The sequence below is a fragment of the Balaenoptera physalus genome (genome assembly GCF_965194825.1).
Source record: "Balaenoptera physalus genome assembly, chromosome: 14".
Taxonomy (NCBI): domain Eukaryota; kingdom Metazoa; phylum Chordata; class Mammalia; order Artiodactyla; family Balaenopteridae; genus Balaenoptera; species Balaenoptera physalus.
Genome location: NC_138893.1, coordinates 35,224,690 through 35,245,715, shown reverse-complemented (window position 1 = coordinate 35,245,715; position 21,026 = coordinate 35,224,690). Strand labels below are relative to the sequence as shown.

At 39.8% G+C, this 21,026-nt stretch overlaps 1 protein-coding gene across 5 annotated transcripts in view; it reads right to left on the bottom strand.

The window, feature by feature from the left end:
* The window catches only part of FAM204A (family with sequence similarity 204 member A), a 31,334-nt gene extending 13,617 nt beyond the window's left edge, over positions 1-17,717 (bottom strand). Inside the window, exons 1-6 of one of the 5 annotated variants that reach the window (XM_082424846.1) lie at positions 17,642-17,717; positions 11,530-11,771; positions 10,894-10,981; positions 10,732-10,762; positions 10,443-10,542; positions 400-489 (exon numbers count right to left, since the gene is read on the bottom strand). In XM_082424846.1, the coding sequence (XP_082280972.1) occupies positions 400-489; positions 10,443-10,542; positions 10,732-10,762; positions 10,894-10,981; positions 11,530-11,763 (543 nt within the window). In that variant the 5' untranslated portion in view covers positions 11,764-11,771; positions 17,642-17,717. Of the gene's footprint in view, positions 1-399; positions 490-10,442; positions 10,543-10,731; positions 10,763-10,893; positions 10,982-11,529; positions 11,772-17,110; positions 17,239-17,641 lie in introns of those variants that run through there. The other 4 variants (XM_082424842.1, XM_082424843.1, XM_082424844.1 and 1 more) reach the window with 4 other exon arrangements.
* Between the last annotated feature and the right edge of the window lie 3,309 nt (positions 17,718-21,026).

The window sequence follows — 21,026 nt, the reverse complement described above, 5'->3', positions numbered from 1 at the left end:
GGTTAGGAACACGTTGAGAGATGTGACATTAGAACACACGGCTGCCCTCAGGGAGAGTTAAACTGAGTTAAAGATGCAAATGGAAAAAGAAAGCTAGCCTTTTAATCATAACTGGCAAAAAGCTCTCTGAACTAGATGAAATCTAGGGGTTGAATATTAATCATGGATTATTTCCAGCATAAGAGTTACATCATAATAATTTAATAACATTAAAGACAAAAATAAAACCCAGCATTTCAAAATAAAAGGTGGATTTAAGAGGGAAGAAAATGGACAGAAAGGAAAATCTTAGGTCAAATATTTGAATACTGAACGTACTCATGATCACAGAAACAACATACGCTCATTTTAGAAGATCTGGAAGCACACACAAGAGTGTCATCAGTTGGGCTGACTCACCTCTCGAGTAGCTAGCTGATTGCTGAGCTCCTCAGCCTTCTCAACGTTCCACTCTTCCACAGCCTGGTCTATGCTCTTTTCAAGGCCCGACTAGAAAAAAAAGAAATGTAAAATTTAGAGGCAAGAAAGAAAGGCAAACATTTGCTATTAAGACTATGTCACAGGACCACACCAAACACATCACATACTTAGACTATTTAATTTTCACGATGATCGTATATGGTAGTTGGTACCACCCCCATTTACTGATGAGAAGGTGGTTCAGAGGTATTAAATGACTTATCCAAGGTCATTATCACTTCTTGAACTAAGAAAAAGGAGATGCAAATCCAAACTTTTGTGACCCTAAGGACTACGCTTTCCCTTAATAACAGTATAATGCTAATGATAATAAGTTAGAAATTATGGCATGCTTATTATGTGGTAGACGCTGTGCTTAGTACTATAAGAAAGCTCATTTAATCCACACAACAACTCAATGAAATTATACTGTTATCCTGTTTTGAACATGAGGAAACAGAAGCTTAGACTCACTAATTTGGCCAAGGTCACAGGGTCTGTAAATGTTAAAGCCACCATCACATGAATCTAGGTTTGCCCAGAGCCTGTATTCTAAACCACCATTTTCCTCTGCCTCCTTTCACTATGGCCTATTCCTGTAACTTGAGACTTTCATTCAACAGCCCCTCTTAGTCTCTGACGATGGGATGGGTATTAAGTTGGATATTAAACACGGGAAGAAAGTTATATATAAGAATGATTGTACTCTCCTATGGAAATGTTATTTACTAGTTGAAGATACTTCAGGAAATCACAATTAAAATTTTCATGGGATCACCAAACAGACTGTGTAGGATACATTATACTTTATGGAAAGATGCTTCTTAGAGTTAAATAACTGAGTTTTAGCTTACGGAAATAGTTACTAAAGAAAATATAATTTTTTTTAAATAGTCTAATATATGCTTCTTAGAAGAAAATGTTATCCCAACAATGGCTTATCTAGTGTATCTTCCACATTTTCACTTAATGGACTTCTCCCTCCTTAGCCTAATAAAAGAAGTCCAGGGAATGTCTCTTCCAGCAGTGTACTGCTTGATTATACCAGTCAACTAAGAGAAACTTTGCTCCCACGTAGCCTTTACTGAAACAAGATTTTTAAAATGCCCACACAATATTTGCCTAAAACGATTACGGAAACAAAGACCAGCAAGGTTGTCACTGATGTCTGTGTTAAAGTGAAGACTGTTCCTTCTCACGATCCCTCGTTCGACAACCCAAGGGCCTGGAGGATGATTAGGCTTCTGTTACTTGCTCCCGACTGGAGCCTGAGACTGGCATTCAATAGCCTCTCAGAGCCTCAGAGCCCAGGCCATGCTGCTCTACTGTCCTTTTCCCATTCTGGCCGTGTGATCATCCACCAGTCTCCAGAAAATTTCTCTTTTTTGTATTTCTGCAGAATTCTTCTCCTGATAGTCCAAACAACATCCTGGCCTCACTCTTCCAACATCCTTCATTTTCAGGGCCTGCTAGATAACACCCCACCCCAGAATCTATACTCAAGGCCAGGGATTCTCCAAGTGCGGTCTGTGTACCAATTCAGGTCTGCGAATGATGCCAGTCTAGGAACTGAGCTTGTGCCAGTATGCAAATCAATTACATGACTACGCACAGGTTTGTCTAGCTGACCTTTTTTAGGGGAGGAAGGGTATGGGATGGGGACAACAAGACTTTCTCAAAGAAGGAAGTAGTACACTGAGTTACACTCAGGCACAAGTTCTTTATTTCCTGGAAGCCCAATACTTTGAATACGCTTGCCCTAGGCCACGTAAGAGCTTTACAATCTAGGATTCTTTCTAAACACAAGATTCTGTCCTTCCACTTACCCCAAGTCCTCGGAGCCAGGGAACCTGCCTTGTCTTCATTCGGAACCCCACACTCTGTCACCGTCGTATTTATTCTCACAGTCCTTCAGCCCCTTCCTGGAGTCTCCTATCCTGCCTCTCTGGCCTGCAACCCACGATGAACCTTTTCAAACTAGACTCTGAGCCAAAAGTTCTCAAAGCCTGAGTCTGGACCAGCAGCATTAGCACTACTTGAGAACTTGTTAAAAACGCAAATTTGAATCAGAAACTCTGGGGTTGGGGCCCAGAAATTCATTGATTCTAACCAGGCTAAAGTTTGAGAACCACTGACCTAAGCAATACCTTAGGCAACTAAGCAACTTTCTCCAACATCACATCTTGTTTTGGTTGTTCCCAACCACTTGTTTCCACTACTTTAACATCTAGGTGTCCCACCCAGCGATGTCAGAGAAAATCAAATGACTCAATTCACTGGCTTTACTAAATGCTCTTTTTCAAACTCAGCTGGGTGGGCTCTCAATTCTGCCCTTGAAAGTTCCCACACTCCTTTAAGAAGTTGTTGCATGTCTTTTTCATTTTTTCAAATACCCTCAACCCTACCTCCTTCCTTTTCAGCAGATTATAACTCTACCCCTACTTCATGAGAGGCTGAGGTGGTGGGAGAGAGGGAAGAGGATAACCAAGGGTACGTATGTACCTTCTATAATCTTCCTCTCACCCGCTTCTCACTTACTCTGTTCTTCCATCCTTATTGCCTCCAGGAAAGAATCATCTCTCTTCCCAAGACTTATCCCACCTCCTGTGCCCATCATAATTCCACCCGCTTACGTGTTATCCAGAACCCTTCTCTTTAAATTTTCTCCTCTCTCTTTTCTCCATCTTTCTCTCATCCTATAAATAAGCTTGTCCTCCCCAATCTGGACCAGGGGCTGGATGAGATGACACAGCTCACCTCCCTCAAACTGATTTCTTCTTATGTCGGTACTTCATCTCTCTCAAAAGCAGTGTATCAGTTGTCCCATGTCATCTCCCATTCTTCTCTATTCCTTCTGTCCTCATCATTCCTCTGAAACTGCTCCCTCTACAGTCATAAATGATACCATTTGTCCTCCCATCATCTCTTATGTCAACTACACCCTCATTCTTAAAGCTATCTCCCCAAATGTCTATCTTCATTCTCCTTCGATGCCCCTTATCTCCTCCTGCTGTCCCCTCACAGTAGTCCTCAAGGTTCTGTGCTTGGCCCCCTTGCCTTCTTACTCTTCCCTCTCCTCAGTATTATACTCAATCCTAGGGCTTCAATTATTTCTTATAAGCTGCTTTATATCTCTAAATAATTCAAAACATCTGACCTCTCCCCTGTACTAAGACCTGTGTCTCCAGCTACTTGCTAGTTATCTTGATATTGAAGGCCTTGCAGAGGTAGGGGCTTCAATTTCTATCACGTGGAAAAACAAGCCCATCAATTCCTGCCCTGACTCTCCTTCACAGGTGACCACCCCCTTAGTCACCCCGGAGAGAATCCTCTGCTACAGTCAATGCCTCCGACCCTTGGCTCTTATTTTCACTCCGTTTCTGTAGTGTTTCTCATGTCTCCCTTCTGTGCTTCTTCAGGGCCTCATCATCTCCTGTTTGTAAGATTTAAACCCTCGTCAAACTAGTCTTCTGTTTTTCTAAAGGAGATAGCATGTCACTACCCAGCTCAAAACACTATCACTTCTTTACTCGTTTTGAATAGCACCCAAATCCCTTCACAACAGGGTCCCCAAATGCTTTCTCAGCCCCATCTTGGGCAAGGCTGTACTTCCTATTCTCTGGCCACATTTACCAGTCTCTTCATAATCTCTGTGCCTCTGGAGTGTTTCTCTTTGAAAAATCTTAACCACCCTTGTAAGTCTCATGTCGAATGTTACCTTCTCTATCTCTGCAGGTGCCCTCATGCCTATACACCCGCTGACCCAACTGCACCCTCCCCGATGCCCAGTACCTAAGCGCTCCCTGCTTGCTGCCGTGCCTGCACGCCATGTCTCTCTCCAGCACTTCCAGCTTGGCAACCTAACAGCATCCATTCTCAAGCCTGTCCTGCTTATTCCACATAATAGCTCTGTTTGTTTCCCTCTAATTATTTAGGCTTCCTGAGATTATTTAAGACCTGGGTGCTGTATGCCTTTACTCCAGGCCCTAGGATAATGCAGATCTCTTTTTACCACCAATGCCCAGGAATTAAACCAGTGGTCTGCTTATTTAGCAAGGCATTTTGCTGCATCAACTGGCTAACTTAACTCCCTTTGGTTACCACAGAGCCACAGCTTACAGTTAATCTCACAAAGTGGAAAACAAGAACATTCCCCTTTTCTGGAAACATATGAACTGCTGGGCTGATAGGTATAATTTTCACTTAAAAATAAATTAGCTAAAATTACAAATCTCTCTCTCCACCATCAACTAACTCCCATTCCCCCAGCCATTCCAAGCAGCATCTAAATACAGTGGAAAGAGCGCTGGACCAGAAGTCAGAGGACATGGTCACAGCGCCAGGTAAAGGAGGTACTTAACTCATAAGCCTCAGTTTCTTTAAAGAAAATGAGAGAATCAGCTTGGATGACCAAAATTCTCTCCTAGAAATAAAATCCGAGAATTCCACTTACATGGTCAACTTTGTTTTTAGCTCCTTTAAAAGTTTTTTTTTTTTATTTCAACAGTTTCGCTACGCATGACTGGTTTTTTCCTCCCTTTTCTTTCTTCTTTCTTTCTTTTTTTTTTTTTTTTTTTAGCAATTTATTTAAGTAAAATATAATAGTTCTTTTTGGCTCTGAAAAATTTCTGGTCCCATATGCACACCTAAACTCTCTTCTTCTATAAGAAGATACTAACATTCCAAATATTTTCAAAATGCTCATGTTAAAAAAAAAAAAAAAAAAACCCTGAGATAAAACATTTCCATCACCTTAAGACCAAAAGTTAATAATAGTTTAAAAAGAACATGGTTGTTGAGGTCAGACCTGGGTTCAAATTACAGCTCCTCTACTTACTGGCCAAGAAACCCTGGGTTTTGTTCCTAAACCTCTATAAGGTTGCAGTTATCTCACCTGTAAAATGAGAATAATACCACATTCTTTGCAAAGTTACGGTAAAGGTAAAAAAAAAAAAAAAAAAAAAAGTAAAATACCTAGCAAAGTTCTTAGATCATAGACGTCATTCAATAAATAAGCTATTTACATTATATCTATCAGGATACCATTAAAACAAAAAGAAGGTTCAGCTCTATATTACTACAGACCTCATTATAGTTTGTCAAGGGCTCAGACCCAAGTATAAGACCCAAGATTTCAACATTGAGTCAGTAAGTAGTCTCATGAAATAAGAGTTGAGTATTAAAGCTTTCTAAAAGTCTTAAGTTGGACCCCAGAGTAACGTTTATTGGAATTATCTAGGGCATCTTTCATACCACAGGAGTGGCAGGGGGCACAGAAGCACTGCTGATACTCGGCAGGTCCTCAGCATGCTCCTAAGACGCCTTCTGGCAGGAATCGAAATTTAGCTTAAGATATACCTCAATACAGACAAACTTAGGGATGGCAATTTGATCCCAGGGGGAAAATCATCTAAGGCCAGTATCTGACAGGTTCCCATGAGGCAATAAGTAAGCCCTAATGAACAGTTTTGTTGCAGATGTCAAGGCAGTACTATAAATATCTAAGAAATTTATGGGTATTAGGTTTAACATTAAGGACTAACCATCCATATGTGTGTAGTAAAATCTCTTTTAACATACCGATTAAAGCTCTTTAAGTCAAAGTGTAACAACACATTTCTACAGAAATTTTGCTACTAAATATTTATTCAGATAATATATTCAATTTTCAAACCTTAATACAAATGAAGTGTCCACTCAAGTTTGCTGTTCTATGATTAGACCTAAATACCTAGCGGAAAAAATTAGGTAATCGCTCCATAAAGGAGGAAGAAAAAAAAGAACTAAGAATTAAGTGCTACTACTTTTACATAAAAATCACGCCTACCTAAATTATTTGAATCAGGTAAGTAAAAAACTAAGTTGGACTGTTACTTCAGAAAAATCTAGATTTGGGACTATTTTACTTTTCAACCTGCTCTGTTTTCTTAGACAAATCATGCTAGGCTTCAGTTTCTTCATCAGTATTGTGAGAATAATACTGGCCATACTACCCACCCAACGGGGATCACATAAGGATGAAGAGAGAATGCTATGTACCTGACACCAGGGGAACAACATGGTACCTCTACAATCCACCCCACCAACCACCTTACCCACCCGACACCCGCCCACTCAAGGCAACCAGCCTGTGATCTTTGTATTGGCGCTCCGTGTAAGATTCTAGTAAGAAAGAGTATTCTGCTAAAAAAATAAGTTTGAAAAAAGCCGTACTATACAATAGCAGCTTCCTCTCATAAACAACTAAAAATTATCAAAGACATTGTGCAGTTACTCTAAAAATTATTAAAAGTACCTCTGGATTTTCTTGCCAAAAAGTATCCATTAAGTATACATAAAACTACTTTCAAAAATGACTGCTGACTAATCAAATTGATTCAACTAAAGAATACTTGAGACATTTATAATGAAATTAATGAGTAAAATTTATTCTAAAGAAATTCCCACATAGACACAAAATAATTGTTATGATTACCGAATGACTGATAAGTGCCAGAACTGCTGCCAGAAACACAATTATAGCTGTATTTAATACAAAGAACACTTTAAAACAGCTTTGGATATTAGGAAGATTACATTTTAAAAATATAAGTCTCTCTGCACTGTCAGGGAAACTGGTGACAGCAGTGTTGTAAATACACATCCTTGGTTGAGCAACAGTTTTGGCTTGGCAGTGAAGAAAGAAAGAGAGAGAGAGAGACAGAGGGGAGAGAAAGAGAGAGAAGGAAGGAAGGAAGGAAGGAAAGGAGGGAGGAAGGAAGGAGAGAGAGAGACAGAAAGAAGGAAGGATGGATGGATGGAAGGAAGGAAAGGAGGGAGGAAGGGAGGAAGGAAGGAGAGAGAGAGACAGAAAGAAGGAAGGATGGATGGATGGAAGGAAGGAAGGAAGGAAGGAAGGAAGGAAGGAAGGAAGGAAAGAAAGAAAGAAAAGAAAGAAACAAACAAACAAACGGGGGAGGGAAGAAAGAAAGAAAGAAAAAGAAAAGAAGGAAAAGAATAAAAAAGAAAAAGGACTACACGATAGACACACGAAGTTTGTTTTGTTTCACCATTCTTCAGAGTTGAGTGATTGAGTGAAGAGAGACTAAAAAGGGTCTCTGAGGTATGGTAACAGATCAGCCTCTGCTCCAGAGAAGTAAAATAATGGACTAGAAATCCATGCTAGTTTTGTCCATACTGCATCACGGATTTTCATGATCCTCTCTAGATTTCTTGGGCAGTGCTATTATCTGCTGAACTTACATTTATCCTTAGCATTTATCTTGGTGCCCCCAGTGTGGACATTCTTTAATGTTTATTTACTCTTTTGGATTCACAGTAGAGACTCTGGCATGACAGCAAAAGGGGTGCATGTGAAACAGTGATCCCAAACCAAAGAATGAGTGTGAACCTGCTGGCATGCAATTAAGCTAAACTACCAAGAGAATATGAGATAATCTGGCTTCACCAAATCCTTCCTTTCCTCTTATGCTTGCACTTATTTACAGAATATTAAGTGCTGGCAACATCCTGGGCAGACACAAGCCTGGCCAGCATCAGTTTCCTTGTTTAGGTGATGCCATGACTTTCTTAGGCAGATGTCATTCATACAGAGGAATGCCTACCATTAGGAAAAGCCAAACTTATAAAACAGATCAACAGGTGATAATAAAAGGATTTAGAGCGGTCTTCCCTTAAACAGAAATTCCTTTTTAAAATGGTGTTTGACTTATAATTCTTTCTAGAATTCGTCTAATGTACAATGCGAAACAGAACACTAGTTCCTAAAACTGAGTTGTTTAAAAGATTTTGCACATGGAATCCTAGTATCCTTGAATAAAGTTACTCTTCACAAATTCCAAATTTTAGACAAAGAATAAGTTGGCCTTATCTTGCCAGTATCAAGAAGGTACAATTTCATATATGTAGGGCAATAAAAATATTCTAATACAGATAGACTGCAAACAAATGCCCTCAGAATTTCTACTTTTTAGAAAGGTTAACATCTGAATTTCATAGCTTTAACTTCACTAAGAAACAATTCAGACATTCTAAAGTCAATACAGTTATGAGAAAACACAACAAATACTGTAAACAGTTGAAGTTCAAAATTCACAAATAAAACTTTAAAAAATATTTCCTATGAGAACCAACATTTAACCATTTCTTCCCTCAAAAGAACAATCCAGTCAGAGGCTGGGCCTCTCGAGCAGGTGGGCCAGAGGTGGCCCACGGACCACTGCCATCAGCGTAAGCCCCATCCCGCGTGCTCTGCAACAGGTGCGGTACAGCCAAGCGCATCCTCCTCACAAGATCCCTCCCCCCAGCGCACCAGAATCGCAGGAGCCAAGAGCACAGCAATCACACTTTACCGTGCTTACCAGCCCCTTGGGCAGTGAAGCTGGAGAACTGAGAATGGTGCAATAAAGCCTGGGTTTTAGTTTCACCTCTACCAGTGCTCTTTCTGTGTAAGAAATTTAGCATTTCTGCACCTGCTTGAACATTTGGAAAAAGCAGATTGCTCAATAGCTCTAATTATTTGCAGCAGAAGGTGATCCTGGTTCCAATTCCCCAGCGTTCTAGGGATTAGGTGACAAGCATTCTTGGCAAACTTGGAATCAAAAGGTTCGCATGTAAAACTCTGTTGTATCAGTTTCTTAATGCATGTGCCCTCAATGAGGCAATTCCACCCAATGACGGGTTTAAAAATCGGAGGTTTTTCTTAAGAAATACTGATTAACCAGAAAATGGTAGTCATCTCTATACACAGTAGTATACAGCGATGGTCCCGTCTATACATGCAGGACACAGTATCCTTGGGCTCCAACCAGCAGGCCTCTGGGCCTCTATCCCTATGGCCCAGAGCTCAGTTTTCATGCTCCTGGAGTCTGTCAACATTCCCCTATGTGAATGTATAAGTTGTTCATTCATTCAAGCCTCTACTAAATATTAACACCATCTATAGACTGACAACTCCCAAGCACGCATCTCAAGCTCAGACTCTCCTCGAAGCTCCTGCCTCGTTTTACCAACAATCTACTCTATTCCTGCTTGCTGATATTACCCATGCCCCAGAATTAACTTTGGATAGGCCCCACTCTAAATCTTCTCCCCTCCAAAGCTTTCCCATCTTTGTAATTCACATGACTATTCACACCATTGCTTAAGTAAAACCCTGAATGGTTCTCTCCCTGTCCTCATAATCCTAAATCTCCCCACCACCTCATAAGCAATCAGGAGGCAAATACTGTTGATCCTACTTCTACAGTGTACCTCAACTCTATCCACTTTTCTACCTTCAGCAGCACCCTTCTTGTTCAAGCCACCATCACCTCATGCCTAGAAGAGTCTCTTAACTGTCCTCTTCTCATCTGCTTTTGCTGCCCCAAGGTCCATCTTCCACGTAAGATGCAGTCTTTTCAAACATAACTTAGATCCCATCACTCCCTTAACTTAAAACCCTTGAATGGCTCTCAACTGCACTGTGACTAAAACCCAATTCCTTACCTTGTCCTCTAAGGTCCTACAGAGTTTGGTCCCTGCCTGCCTTCCTGCCTGCCTCTCCAATCTTACCTTGGGCCACCCACCCTCCTCCTCACTGACCCCATCCAGCCAGGCTGACCTTCTTACGGCTACTCAAATGTTCTATGATGACTCTTCCACCCCTAGGATCTTTACCCAGGTTATCACCTCTACACTAGCCTTCCTTATCAGATGGTTCCTTCCCATCCTTCGGTCTCAGTGAGACGGCACCCTCTAAGAAAGGCCTTTCCTGACCACTCAGCTAAAGTGGGGCTTCCATTTTAATTTCTTCACAATACCCTGTTCGTTTCTTTCTTAACAGCTTTTTTAACGATTTGTAACTATATATTTACTTGTTTATCTAGCATCTTGAACACATTAACTTCTTCACTGAACGAATTAATGAGGAGAAACACCTTAGGCAAGGTTAATTACAAACATTTCCCATTGGCTAATATAAGATGCAATAAAAAAGATCTTACCTTTTCAATTTTTTTCCTTTTAACAGGGGGGTCAAACCTATCGTTGACTCCAAAATACTGAGTAAGCTCCTTCCACTGGGTTTCACTTGAGGACTGTTCACTGTAAGAAGAGAGACAATAACTTATGTTTTACACAAAATGCACTCATTTTTACATTTACTGTTTTTAATTGGTTACTACAACTATATTACATCTACTAGTTCTTACGTTTCACAGTTAAGTAGTTCAACTATTTGTACAAGTTCGACAATACTATCTAGGACAGACAGATATTTTAAATTCCACCTACCTTTGAGATTCTTCTTCATTCTTCAATTTACCTGAAAAAGAATTCACAGTGTCAATACCTAAGTATTCGGTTATTTCAAAATTATGGTTATTAAAAATTGTTGAGCTCAATTGGTCACAATTTAATATTAGCACTATTGACAATTAACCTAAATTAAAACACCTTTTCTGGAGCGTTTTCTCTTTTTCTTTCTGGATCTTGAAGTTGAGGTTTTCTGTTCAGAATGTTTTGTATGCAGTTCTTGAAATTTCTACATAAAAGTAAAAAAAAAAAGAAAGAGAAGCAAATATGCTTTGAAGCAAAGCATACATCTGAAAAATAACATGTTAAGTAATAAAAAACTATAACATTTATAAAACTACAAATTTAATGAAACTAGTTCAGTTCTTCTTGAGATACTCTATTGTCTGAGACTTTCACAACCTGAGTTTTTATCTTCATTTATTTCCAAATAAGTCAATCTGATAATCTGAGGGTAAAAGTCAATGGCTCATAGACAACAAAGAGATTAAGACTGAAACTCCTCATGTATTATGTTAGGCCAAGTAGCTAATCCTACTAAATGTTTTTTTTCCCTTCCTCTTTTTATGAAAAACAAAACAAAAATGAATATAAGTATCTGAGTGGCCAGTGAGTTGGCCACAGACCCACAGAGTAATAAAATTATTCTGAGTCAATCTTCCCTACCCATTTACCTCCCAAGAACATATACATTCTGACCACGGCAGAGACACACACAGGACCATGCACAAACACACAGGTACAGGCTTTAATAAGAACACATCAGAGAAAACCTACATTCCACATATTTAAGGGAATTCCAGAGGGACACTCTTCATATGCATTTACATTTGCCTCTGCTTCAGTTTTTGGTCCATCTGTAGGGATATCTGAGATCTCTGTGTTTGTAATGGTCCCATCTTCTTTACCTTCCTGTAAGTTAAGTTCAGAGCTCTCTACTGTGGCTTCATCATCAGAATTCAACTCAACATCACTTTCATTTAGGCCAGGAGGTAGCAGCCCACTCCACATCTTTTCTGCTAAAGGGAAAAGAATGAATTAAGACATATAAAGTAGACATGGAAAGAATTTTAAAACCATTAAAAGATACCCCAGGAACCTAATAATTATACCAAAGGTTTGGGAACAGTCTATCTAAACTTTTTTTTTTAATTGGTATAAAGTGGGATGTACCCTCCATATTAAAATAATTTAAATATTTTGCTTGTATAAATTTTTTAAAAGTGTATTTTCAGCAAGTTTGTTACAAGACACACCTACAGATGAATGACTTAACGACAACAGAACCTCGATTCTCTAATATATGGATAATCTTGTCCAAAGAAAAGAGGAAATTCAGTAAAAGCATTCAGTGCTCAAGAATGTTAAGAGCCTAACAGTATACACTGCAGGTAATTTAAGAATTATAATACTATATTTCAAGCTGTAACAGAGAAGAAAATAAAATTGGGTGTTTCGCCTGTATTTGAACGTACAAAACTTCAGGGGACTTATTATCTACAGAGTAGGAAAAGTATTACTCAAAGAAAAATTTTTAAGCTGTGCAGGTAGTTTGAGAAACGTATGGTGGTAAAAAGGATGTCCTATTTTTACATTTTATACTGCTTGCTAAAGTAATACTAAATGGAGTATAATCCTAACAATTTAACAAAAACATACAGCTTTTTAAAATAACACTGTATTTGGGAAACAAGTTAAAGTTCAGGGTAATTCTTATCATTAGTTATACAGCCCATTGGTAGAGAGAACCATTAACTACTGTTAAGTCTAATAAAAATGATTTTTAAAAATTGAGGTTGTAATCATTTGCTAAAATTATAATTGAGTATATTTTCACTATTAATCTCCATGACACAGTCTATTTTAGCATACGTAATGAGCCAAAACCAGTTCATTCAAAAGATGCCTAGAATAGAGAAGTTGGCTGTACTGCTCAAGATTTACTATCAACTTAAAGGAATAAAATAGAAGGATGGAAATCTTTTTTGCTAACCTTTCTGCCCCCTATTGCGTTAACCTAGTAAGAAAACCACCAGCATTGTCTCTGAGACAAAGTATGATGGGATTTTGCATTACTCTGAATAATGGACGCCTGATAACTTTTAAGGACCTCCTCCCAAGTCCAAAGAATCAGCTCTCACTTTTCACAGTTCGGGTCCAGCCTCATAGTTGCTGGCCCTCTGAAACACCCTCACCAAAACATTCTCTTGGCTTTTTAAGAGGAAGGGTTCTAACATCTAATTACTCCAACTGTAATCCTGACTCCACCATATATTAGTGGTATGAGGAAATCATTTTTAACACCTCTGACCCTCGGTTTTTTCATCTGTTTTACAGGAGTAACTACATTGCACACAGGGTTATTCTGAGGATGAAACGAGATAAGCTACTGAAACACTCAACACAGTGTTTAGGAGGTTCTGGGGACTTGATCAATGCTAAGTTCTTTTTGCCATTATCATTATTACTTCTGTGGCTGTGTACTGCATTTTTATCATTTCTATCATGGGTGGCAGCATCCATAAGGTAGCTTTCAAGTTTCTAATGTTTTAGGCGCATTCACTTAGCAATTGATGCAAGTCATTTACTTCCTTGATTTCCACAGTCTGACTGAAGTTTCAATTAAAAATGTTGATGTCTTTTTCTGAACGGAGCAATAAAACCAGAAGCAAATTACCAGCAAGATAATGGAACCTAAGCTTCAAGGCTCTTCTTTTTCACAGGTCCTTCCAAAGCACTATACCTGATTTTCTATATTTTTAATCTGTATTCCTTTTTTGAAAGAGGAGACCTCAAATTACATAAACTCCAAGCCCTATAAAACCTGGATCCATCCCTAAATCTGGCCTGAGGATTTTAAAAGTTGGAATGGAGGTTATGTTGAGATATTCCGCTAGCACAAAGGACATAGTGTAAAACATGCCAATACTGAAAAACAGGTGTTGTGCTATTAATAGACATATTTCTACTGTTCTGAGAAGCAGGGGGAGGGGAGTGATAATCAGCTCCATCATGACTTTGCCACTGGCATATAATATACCTTCAGGCTCGCTATCCCATTTCAGGACTTAGGACAGTAACAAGTTTCAGAGTTAGCTTTCTTAGCACCAACTGGGGTTCTACGTTTGAAGCCACTGTTTCTCTTCCCTGTCCATAGCATCTTCTGCATGCCCACTGTGTGCCAGGCACTCTTCAAGACATAGGAACAGCAGTATACAAAACGGGCAAAGATGCCTAACCTCATGGAACCAACATTCTATACAAATGGCAAGCTTCTGTCCATCAGCAGCCAAGTACCACTCAGCCCAGACTTCAGCTGTGACTGCTCAGATGGGCACAGTTCCTCCACCGGGCCACTGCTTCAGCATCTCCACAGGGTGAGTCTGTGCTCTGGGCACCCAAATGGGTTTCACCTTGGGAAGCAGTGCCAGTTGCCGTGGACAGGGCATGCCTTTCCTCATCAGCCCTCAGTCATTTTTGATCACTTTTGGACTTTCTCCAAATCATCTATTTTTAATAAGTTCTTGCTGATGTGGCATTAAGAACTGTCCTCAGGATGCCACTGACCGGTATGATAATTTCTTGTGTGTGCCCATAGGGGAAAAAAAATTAAAATAACTTTTAAAAAGTGGACTCTATGTCCAAATCCATAAAACTAGGCAAAGTTCAAATAAGGTGTGTTTCTGAACTTAATTCCTAAATATCTGTAAAGTGATGTGCCATTCTCCTCTGACCATAAAACACATACACACACACAAATACCAGGGCAACTCGGTGGCCACGGACAAGCCCAGATTATTCACTGAGGAGCCTGCAAAGTGCAGCTGCCCACCTGAACAGCAGCTTGGCTGCAAATCAGCCGGTGTGGAGTGGCTGCTTCGTGACTCGTTTCAGGCTTACGTTCCAAAATACTGTCCTTCTATTCAAAGCACATACATGTTATTTATACATTTCTAATTGTACTATGGTACCAACTGGTCCTATTAGGCCCCCTGTTACTTCTGTTGGGTTCCTCTGGATTGCGATTCTCTAGTTCTTTGAAGTGTCGCTCACCTCACACCTTTCAGAGTGCATTCCTTCATTTTAAAGCAGATCGCTCCAAATTACCCTTCACATGTGAAAATTACTCAGCCATTCTCAAGAGACGTGGCATACCAGAGAACAAGAAACAAGTTTTTTAGTGTAGATTATAGGCAGGTCTATATAACAGTCCGTGTATCAACACATAAATTTTCACGTTTTTAGCCTGCACGTCAAATATTTTAGTTTTATCATTTAGCCCCAAAGAAGATGTAAATCATTCAGAATCCCTTTTTTCTCTACAGTTTTGAGTATCAGCCTCTCCATTTCATATTGGAGAGATTTTTCCAATTCCACAATTATTCTACAAAAAAAATTCTGTGTATGCTATGCAGAACACAACTTTAGTCCAGGGCTGACATGATTTATGATGAACAAAAAATATTTACGTATCATCCTCGTCTCAATGGCTGGGCTTTCTTTTGCCCGTGGAAACCAAACACAGTCACTACACTTAGCACACATGGGCAGATGGCAATGCACCTAGAAGAACACGACACAGCTCAGCAGTTCCTCAGCTTAGGTTTTCCCAAAGTTTTATGAAGACAGTAATGGAGGTCTCTAAGCTAATTTCAATATTCAAAAAGCCCAATATATTTTATTATCCCTCAAACAATATCATCCACCTTTAGATCAGGAGACTTAAATTCAATGAAACATTATTCTTCACCACACATTCATTCATCAAAGACTCTGATTGGTAGCTACAGACCTGATTTTTATTTAAAAAAAAATTAATGAATATAGTTTAGTGGACACAATCTTTCGAAACATAGCATCCATGCAGATATCAAATTATAATAAAAGGGGTTCTAGGTTGTGAAAGGATTGGGAACCAGTGGTAGAGCAGCGGAAAAAACACTGTTTTGAAAGTCAGAAGATGGGTTCCTGGTCCTGAACAACAAAATTGTGGGGAAGCCACTGCATCTGTCTGGGTCTTCATTCTTAAGCTATAACATGAAGGGTTTGATCAGATCTCTGGGATGTCTTGCTGCTCTAAAATGTTTCTTTATGGATCTCAATATTATACGTGCCCAAATGCCCAGAATCACCTCATTCTTTGCTGTAACAGTCCATCCTCTCGCAGTCAGAACAATACTAATTAAACCTCAACACCCCACAAGATAAGGGTTCTCTCCTAACCCAGCCACCACAGGCAAGCTTGCTAGTCTTCAGTAAGACTCTGCACTTCAGACAGAACACCTAAAAGATGCTCTGGAGAAAGGGAAAGAAACCCCATTTATGACAGAAGAAACAGAAACAAAAAGAAAAACAAAGCAGGTCACCGCTATACGTGGCATACAAACAATGTGACAGGCACTGTTTTACCCTTAATCCTCACCAATGACCCTTCCACTAGGAATTATTATCTAAACCCCTTTTACAGATGAGGTAACAGACTCACCTAATGCACTGTAATCCACTTATCTTAGAAAAATAGAACTCTATGGCTTGAAAACTCTATAGAGCACAGACTTTAAGTAGTAATATATTCTTGGTGACACAGATTAGAGAATGGGTCTGAAGAATGTCTCCAGCCTGTAATTCTGTTAACATTTGATTAAGAAGAATTTTCTTCTCACTTTCTAAGGGCAGAAAGCTATGTAAAATGCTAGGCTAAATCGCATACATCGAAGTCACATTCAGAGGTCTGGGTAATAATGTCACATTTTCTGGAAGTCCAGGCAACTGTGTATAACCAAAACTCAATCTGAGCAGTTTACTGGGTAAATGTCTCCTGCCTCTAATATTCCAGAATTTCAATTCCATTTTTACCAAATGAAGCTTATTTCCCAGATTTTATATTCAATTAGAAATAAAGAAATCTGAATCTTGTCTGATCTGAATTTTATCTTACTTGTATGACAGTCACAAGCCACCACCCACCAATCTGAAGATTGTGTTAAATAATTTACACAATAATCAGTTTCTGTGACTGGGAATTAGTTACTTAACTGAAATACTTTTAAGCATGCTGTCATCAACATTTATGTAAATGTCCTATTCATGTTTATGAAATAAATATGCTCCCTTTTCTCAAAAAGGTAGAGAAAGTACAACTGAATCACAGGCCTGACTTCGGATTTAAGTTACCAATCTGATTACCCAGATAAACTGTTTAGCAGGATTTTGCATGTATGCATATGTTTTCATCAAAGTGAGTGTTTTGTTTAGCCAACACTTCCCCAGACTCAAAACCCTACACGGAAAGATTTACAAGTAACCAATAACACTTCAAGGCTCATTTCAAATTGGATGCCGCTGTGAGAATACTTACAGGGTGCAAGACAGCAACAGAGTGGCTCTAGAAAGGTACACCTTTTCCTGTTTGGCTGCACAACCCGTAACTCTGCAGGCTTTCCGGCAGCAGGGTCACACTCCGATTCCCAAGCGGGAAGAATCCCCTCCCGGCACAGAACTAAGCGCTGCAGATTCTGATGTAGGACGTCTAGCTTGCTGACACTCCCATTGACTGCAGCTCTCTTCCGGGTAGAGCAATTGTAAACAAGAGACTGTTTCCCGGATCCAAAGTCTGTCTCCTCATCCCCTCTCACTCTGGCTGGGGTGGGACGGAGAACCCCTCTCCCACCAACAGGATGGGGAAGGCGCTGCGACGCCGGGTCCGAGCAAAGCGGAGGCCAGCTCCGCCGACTCTCCCGCAGGCCCGGCCAAAGGGTTTGAAGGCTCCGCGGAGAGGCTGTGAGGCCACCCACGCTGGCTCCCTCGCTCCCCGCACCCGGCCTTCCCAAATCCGTCACACCGGAGCCCGGGCCGCCCTGGAGCCAGCCCAGCCACCAGCTCTACTCACCGGTCCGCAGCCAGGCGTCCAGCAGCCATCTTAAGACCCGTCAACATCGCGCCTTCTCATTGGCTCTGGCATCTCAGCCAATGGGCTAAGGCCGTTCTGGCCTGGGGTCGCCATGGAAACCGGCCGCGCTCAGCTATGCTTTTAAATAGGCCGGAAGGGGTTGATTCCTTTCTTTCTACTTCTTTTCTCCCAGCTTTTCTCTCGCGTTTTCTTCTTTCTTCTGGACGTTTTTAAAGACTGTTCTTTCTCCATTCCTTCCCGTACTCCGTGGTGAGGAAAGTGCTGGCTTAGACCTTGAACTGAGTTCATTCCCCAAGGACGGAAAGTCACTGCAGAAGCTCTCTAGACCCTTCTGGGAACGTTTCCATTCATACACCCTTTTCCCCTCGCTCCCTTCCTTACTTTTTTTTTTTTCTGTACATATTTATTGAGCAGGCACCCTGCCAGCCTATGTTTAGAGCTGCCCTACTCCTGCTCTAGTGGCGCTTACCGTTTGTTGATCGTGGCAGCTGCTTCACTGACCAGCTGTGTGGCCTTGGCCAAAAGCTCATTGAGCTCCTTTTCTGTGGCAGCCACTGTTTTAGGCTCTGAGAAGGGGCTTAGGGAAGCATAGAAAATAAGCAAGGGAAAAAAAAAACAGGGGGAAAAAAAAAGCTCTATGAGGAAAATAAAACAGTATAATATGACCGTGATGGGAGTGGAGCTATTTTAGAAATGCTTCCATTTTCTGAAATAACGTTCTGTAATAATAAGAAGAATACATTCTTATTTTCTAGTGTTGTAACATTATGTAACAAAATACACATAAACCCCTTAAGGCATTACCTTGCCCACAGTAATTTTCAGTTGGTATTGGCATTAACCTTATCAATAATGCCTTTCTTTGAAGCATTCTAAAAATGTGAAAGAATTTTGTATTGCACTCAATAACATATCACAATTTAGTATAAACCGATGTTTAAATGTAATACTTAACTATCAACTACCTCACCCCCATTGTTTTCCAGAAGATGTGCCAGGTGTATGGAGTAGTTTTCTATGACCCCAGAACCATAGCAAAACCTGAAATGACAAGCTTGGGTTACTAAAGTCCTTTCTCACATTCACATTCTCTGATGCCCGATTAGAAGCAGGGCTGAGTGGTGTAAGGATCTGTATGAAACTCTCCTGGCCAAATGCGTCCAGCCCCTCAATAGTGTTTTTCCCTGAATCCCATCCATAAAAAGTAGTTAAAGAGAGGACGTGTAGGAAAATGCTGTTGTGACTGTTACATTGAGCCTCTTAATTGCTATCTTAGTCAGCTGGGGCTGCCATAACAAAATGCCACAGACTAAGTAGCTTATGCAACAAAAATTTATTTCTCACAGTTCTGGAGGTTGGGACGCCTAAGATCAAGGTGTCAGCAAAGTAGGTTTCATTCTGAGGCCTCTTCTCTTGGTTTGTAGGCAGCATCCATCTTGCTGTGTGCTCATAAAATCTTTTTTGTGCAGTTGTGTAAGGAGAGGGAGACAGAGAGAGAGAGAGAATGGGTGGGTGGGGGCAGGAAGGGCTCTCTGGTGTTTGTTCCTTCTTAAGAGGACACTAATCCTATTGGATCAGGGCCCTACCCTTATGACCTCTTTTAACCTTAATTCCTTAAAGGCCCCATTTCCAAATACAGCCACCCTGGGGTTAGGATTTCAACATATGAATTTTAGGGGTACATGAACATTCAGTCCATAACAAATGCTGATGGTGGAGGTGTAACCAAAATGGGGAAAGAGAGCACAGAAGGGGAAGAACTGAGACATGGGGTAGGAAGGAAATATCGTTGGCCTGTTTCAGAACTATCTGGATTGTTTCTACATGTGTTCCATCAAAGAATACTCATTGTTTAGTGCATATAAATGTGCAAGGGATAGAGGGGGAATATAATTATAAGTACTCCAAAGACTTACAGCCACCAGATTTCACATCAAAGGTTTCTGGAAAGTCCTACTCCAAAAATACGTAGTTTAAAATGTTCTCAATGTTAACTTGCGAATTCTCAAATATCTGATTATTTACTCTTATGACATTATTGGATTCCTATAATAAACGTAAATAGCTCAGACCTTTCTTTCAGTTTTGCTTGTAAGACTTACAGTCTCTGAATATTATTATTTTGCCAGTTTTCTGGAGGAAATGTCAGTCATTTGATTTATTTTAGTCAATAAATTTACCTTCCCTCCAGCAAATTCCTGCCCTGGAACCCTGCCAAACCATGCATTTTGTGAATGAAATGCTTGTATTTGTGAGATTTCTATGAAACATAGAATTATTGAATATCTTTTACTAAATCATAGTGAATGTGATGCAGCTAGTGAATTGTGCTTGAATTGTGTTGCATCTGGCACTAATTTCAAACATGTAAGTCTCATTTAAATTTTCAAATATCTTAAAAAGCATAAAGCAGTTTTTCTTTGCCAAGAAATATTATAGTTTATGAATCATTTTTCCTTATATTTAGTAATTTTTATCCTTAGTGTAGAGATTACAAGTCACACTCATATTATAAAAGATTAATTGTGGAGGTCTTTTTTGACAGTTGCTAAATCTCTGATTGTTGAAAATTTCCCCAAATATAATGAAATCCCTTAAATATTTCTCAGCTGGAAAAAGTGAATATGACTTTGTTGAACAAATGATAAATGTGCTTCTTGCTGAAACTGAGAAAGAGAAGAGTTACTTCCATCTGTACAAAACGTCTCATTGAAGAAAAAGTAGTCTAGTGACTTATGCGAAAGAATAGAAACAAGAGAGTTCTGAACTTTAGGAATTGTGTGACAAATTCTCTATCTGAATTTTTTTTTAATTTGCAAATTGAAACATAGATAACAATGTTAATCTTCCAAGAATATGTTGAACAGCTAACACTATGACATCAGCAACTGTTGATATTGGAGGAAACAAAATTTCTGTAATATAGGATGTTGCCAAAGAAAAGTACTTTTTCTTTATTCATCATGTCTGGTACTTTCAAATTCTTCAGGTCCAATAGGTTGTACATAGGACAATAGGAGAGGAAGCATTTCTGGGTGCTAGGTATTTTGCAACTAATGTCATATAAACCATTAGTTGCAAATAAACTATATGTCATATGGTGTAGTTATTATTGTATCCATTTGACAGACAAGGAAATTAAGGCTTCAAGAGTTTTAAGAAACTTGCCTAATGTCACACAGCTAGTAACACGCAAAACTAAGGTGGGGACGTTTCACTGCACTCTGAAGCTCCTGCTCTTTCTGCTGTCACACACTGCCCCTTTTACAGTGAAGTTCCTGATAAATCCCAGCATAGTGCAGTCAATAAAGTGTAGACATCATTAATACCCAGTGAGATGTGTACCGGATGGGAGCTCGTGAAA